At 34.1% G+C, this 4,915-nt stretch overlaps 1 protein-coding gene across 1 annotated transcript; it reads left to right on the top strand.

Annotated features, from left to right (window-relative positions):
• The first annotated feature begins 2,424 nt into the window (after positions 1–2,424).
• LOC149155139 (glucan endo-1,3-beta-glucosidase 13-like) lies at positions 2,425–3,569 on the top strand. The gene is made up of 3 exons (XM_089445679.1): positions 2,425–2,851; positions 3,017–3,044; positions 3,226–3,569. Exons 1-3 carry the CDS (start codon positions 2,425–2,427, stop codon positions 3,341–3,343), a joined length of 573 nt encoding a protein of 190 aa, XP_089301805.1. The 3' UTR covers positions 3,344–3,569.
• The last annotated feature ends 1,346 nt before the right edge of the window (positions 3,570–4,915 follow it).

Here is a 4,915-nt window from a genome sequence, read left to right as displayed (position 1 = left end):
TGCAATCTATCGTCCCAACGGTCTTCCATTTCAGTGACTATGACCAACTTCAGTATCCAATAACTCCCTCATCCTTCTCACCTTTCTACGATAAGAACACTTTCCAACTAGACTATAGAAAATAAACACAAGGGATTCAAACAATGTGAAATATAAAACACACAAATTATATTAATTTAGGTGGATTTATACATTATGGCCTCTCGACCCTGAGGCCCTTTATTGAACTCAAAATTGTCTGGCCCTCTTTCTTTCGACCTGATAGTACATTGACCAATCGTTGCTCGACACAGTTGCACACGACTCTTATAAAAACAAAACATGACAATACAAAACAAACCCTAACCTATCATGAGGATCCACACCCCATGCCACCTAATCGCCTTCTAGAGGCTTCTAATTAATTAAAATTACAATAAAATTGAGGAAATCATGTCTTCGCTCCATGGTTACCATTCTGGAAGAGAATCAATTTCTGTTTGAAGGAGGGATGATACTCCTACATCACCTCTGGATTATGATGGATATTTGTTCTTATAGGGCACAATCATATATTTTAATATTTGATATATATAAGTCATATATAAACATGAACTTTCTTTAATAGAACCTATTTCATTTTTTCTTTCATGAAAAAAAAAATCACTTTATATATAAATTATAATTTAATTGAATTATATAAAAAAATTCATCTTTTCCATTGAAAAAAATTAATTAATTTCACTTTTTCAATTAAATTTTTTTCCTTAAAATATCAATAAATCACATTTATAAATAAATTATAATTTAATTGGAAATTTTAATATGATGAAATTATTTGAAAAAGAAAATAAATTCACCCTTTCAGTGAAAACGAAGAATTTGATTCTAAATAGAATTTTAGTGAAGAAAGTAAATTCACTTTTAAATTTCTAGAAAAAGAATATGATTATATATATAGGGAGAATATCCTTAATAATTAAATGATATGACAGCCTCATGTTGTGCTGAATAAGAATGAGAAACATGTTGGTATACCACTTGCCTTAGTGAAGGGTATGATATGATCATATAGACTTGACAATGGGTAAAGCCAAGATGCAAGTGTATCATATTATCTGGCTGGTATATATTGAATTATTGTTGTAGGCTTAGGCATCCAGATGTGTGATTCCTTTTGTTTTGTCATTTTGTATAGAGAAGCACGGGCGATGTGATGGAATTTTTTTGTTAGACAATTTTCGTACCCTAAACCTTTTCGTAGTTTTAAAAGAAAATGATCATAGTAAGTTCCAGATCTTGCGTACTATGGCATATCTCATAGGTTGAAAATCTGATTCAAGTCAATACTTTTTGTGCTCAGAATCTATTCCTTAGTTATTAATTTCCCCTTGTCATTTATGCAGAGTCAGGTGGAGGTGCAAGATGCTCCTAATAGGTTTAGTTGGACCGAGGGAATAGGGAGGATTAGGCCACAAACATTATTTTCAGGCCACCACATGTGGCAAGAGCTATTTCCATCACTATTGATACATTAATGCTCTCTTAATAGACTCTAAGGACAGTCTTGGGACACGGGTTCTGACATCCCCTCCGTCCTCCGGCTAACAGATTTCGATTCCATAGTGATGGAGATATGCATGATGCCATCATCCATGTCGTTGTTTGTATTTATGCCCATTGAAATGAGCGACATGTGTATCATGGCATGCCGTGTACCATATGCTATCTACCATCTGATATTAATTGCCACCAAATTTTGAGTTGTATAATGACACTCCAAATTGGAATTTTGAATCTGAGAACTGGTGCTGCCATATTTTGTTGAAATTGAAAGAATCTTTGGTCGGTTATAGTTTCTTTGCTCAACATGAGCTTCAAGACGAGTTTGGTGCTAATCAAGATTGCAGTGGTTCTAGCTATCGTTGCATCTACTGGGGAAAAAACTCATTTTAGCATTGTCATTGGGATATTGGGATTATGGTTTTATGTATCACATGACAGCTGTTTCTCTGGAAGATGGGAAGCCGCAGTTTCTTTGCTCAGCATGAGCTTCCGGACCAGATCAGTGCTGATGGCGATTGTGATGGTTCTGGCTATCATTACCTTTGTTGGTGAGAAAACTCATTTTAGCGTTGCCATTGGGATATTGGGATTCTGGGTTTATGTATCACATGACAGGTCGTTGCTCTGGAAGATGGGAAGGTGTGAATGCCTCCTGGCATCATCAACCTACCATAGTTGATTCCAATAACAAATCTCGTGCATTGTATTTGGACTCTGGGAGTCGTAGGTTTATCAACAGGGGTGTGAACAGGGGATTGTAATTCTAACATAATTACTCTTACCAGTTTGTCTCAGTGTATTTACTTCTATAAATTCCTAAGTAAACATTTTCCACGCATATACTAGACATAATTCTGATCGTCCCTTACCCTAGCTCTTATGGTGCTCGCTAACCTCCCAGCCTGGTGGCTTCTTTTCATAATGTCCCTCGTTGGAATCCCCTCAGGGGTACTTGCTTTTGATCACTTCAGTGAAGTCCAACATTTGGGCATTTTAAACTCCAATAGGACTCATTTTGATGGGAAAAATTTAACAGAAGTCGGGGGTCAGAGCAAAGAAGAAGATAACACATGGTGTGTTGCAAGATACGGTACTGACCCCATTAGTTTGCAAGCAGCTCTGGATTGGGCCTGTGGCCCTGGTTATGCAGATTGTAGCCCTATACAACCTGGTGGGTCTTGCTATGCGCCCAATACTTTATTCGCCCATGCCTCATTTGCATTCAACAGGTATTATCAAAAAAACATGAAGGCACCGGGGTCCTGTGATTTCCAGGGTGCTGCAATGCTAATAGATGTCAGCCCAAGTAAGCCCAATAATATTAATATTCCCCCTTCCCCAATCTGCAACTCCAATGTAAAAAAAATGGAATGTATGTTCATTTTATTGTATAGTTTGTTTGTTGTTTGAGCAGTTGATTTTTCTGCAGGCTTCTTCTAAAATGCTTGTGCTTCTATCACTGGCCACGCAGGTTATCCTGGCTGCTTCTACGCATTCAGGTAAATTCCCGTGCTCAAGTTTTACTGATATAAACCATTTAGCGTTCTCTGTCAAGGTACATAGTACTTCACTGGAATGGCTCCTGTAATTCTGCATGCATGACAGTATATTTTGCAACCCAAGAACAACTGGTTTTATGGTGCAAAATAATGTGTTCGGTATTTTGTTGTGTTTTTCAAGGTCTGGGCAAGAAGTTGCTGATGTGAGTGGAGGGCCAGAAAAGAAATCCTGCACTTCTGCGCTCGCGCTGCCTTTGTTTCTATGGTTGTCTCTTATTATCACTCTTCTTGTGCCTTAAGAGACTAGACTTCCATGAATGCAACCTGGTTGCAGATTTTATGCTAAATTTGTTAAAAGCAGTTGGCAAAACAACCTGGTTGAAGATGTTATGGTAAATTTGTTTGCTAGCAAGTGTGGTATTTTGGAAATACTGGCTTGCTCAAATTTTGATTGTGATTATCAGGCTATTATACCAATGAGGTGATAAAATTTGGAAGGAAATGAATACTGTAAAATATTAGGCTTGATTTTCTTCTTGTAGTATGGCCTATACGAGAGTCGAGCATGCCCAAGGCTTCAAATTCAAATGAATTCAACTGTAACTTTAATCATTAAATATTGTACTAATTCCTTCATTTCACCTCTACAACTTTTGATGTCTTTTAAATGATAGTAGCAGTTCTCTGTTCTCATCAACTTTGCAAAATTATAAATCACTCATAATTCAAAATGGTTTTAGAAGACAATGCAAACAACAATATTCTGGGCACATTATGAATTTAATTTTTGTGAGCACCTATCCTTATGAAAGAGAAGGGCCTTGAATCAGGGATCAGTGCAAAATGTAGAAGGGCCTTGAATCAGGGATCAGTGCAAAATATTTACACTGGGTTTCAAGAAATGATATCTCATTTTTCACAACTTTTAAGAACTAGGGATATATTATTGTTATCCTATAATTTTAATACCAGGTAAGAAATGGTGAGCCAAAATCTTATGTGAGGTGAGCCAAAAAGTTATTGAAGTGTTATGAATTTTTTCCTATGTTGTTGTGAATAATATAAAATTGCAATGAATTGATAAATATGTTTGAATGGGAGAGATGCATCTCAATGGTTATAACCTATTGGTACGTTGCCTGTAAAAGGTGCAAGGCCTATACACAAACCCTTAGACTGGGGATGAGTTGATCACTTCACTAATTGGTTTTAAAAAGCAATTCAACTTTTTTATTTGGACTGGGAATGAGTTGATCACTTCACTAATTGGTTTTAAAAAGAAATTCAACTTTTTTACTTGGACTGGGAATGAGTTGATCACTTCACTTTTTGGTTTTAAAAAGCAATTCAACTTTTCTTCCTTGTCAAGTAAAAAGTAAAAGATAAAATATTCTGCATAGATGTTATTAGAAGTATGGATAAATGTTGTTAAGAGCATAGATATGGTGTATCAAAACTTTTAATAGGATATAACGTTTAATACTTTTAATATATGGCTCTTAAATTTTATTATTATTATGCCAAGCTTTTATTAAAAATGAATTATAGGTTGCAATCCTTTTATATTTTATTAATAAAATTCATATTTAAAAAAAAAAATTAAAATAAATGTTTTTCATGACGTTGTTTTCAATTATATATATATATATATATATATATATATATATATTTCTATTTTTTCTATTTTTTATTTTTTATTTTTTTTATTTTTATTTTTTAATTTTATTTAATTTATTTTTTGTTATGTAAAAAATTAATTTAAAAATAAGCTATATATTATACTGTTATAAATTAAATCCCTTCGCTAATTAGTTTTGAAAACAATTTAACCTTTATGGTATTTTTAATTAATTTTTTAATATTTGTGATAT

Source organism: Pinus tabuliformis, chromosome 9, assembly GCF_031772625.1.
Source record: "Pinus tabuliformis cultivar Carrire ecotype Pingquan chromosome 9, CPIR1, whole genome shotgun sequence".
In the NCBI taxonomy this organism is placed as follows: Eukaryota; Viridiplantae; Streptophyta; class Pinopsida; order Pinales; family Pinaceae; genus Pinus; species Pinus tabuliformis.
The sequence above is the reverse complement of the archived record's forward strand: the minus strand, read 5'-3'. Positions and strand labels throughout refer to the sequence as shown.

Bases quoted from the DNA above. Each gene is read 5' to 3' on its own strand.
- LOC149155139 (XM_089445679.1), top strand. From the start codon at position 2,425: ATGGTGCTCGCTAACCTCCCAGCCTGGTGGCTTCTTTTCATAATGTCC. The intron at 2,852-3,016 runs GTAAGCCCAATA...CTGGCCACGCAG, and splicing joins GCTAATAGATGTCAGCCCAA to GTTATCCTGGCTGCTTCTAC. The intron at 3,045-3,225 runs GTAAATTCCCGT...GTGTTTTTCAAG, and splicing joins GGCTGCTTCTACGCATTCAG to GTCTGGGCAAGAAGTTGCTG.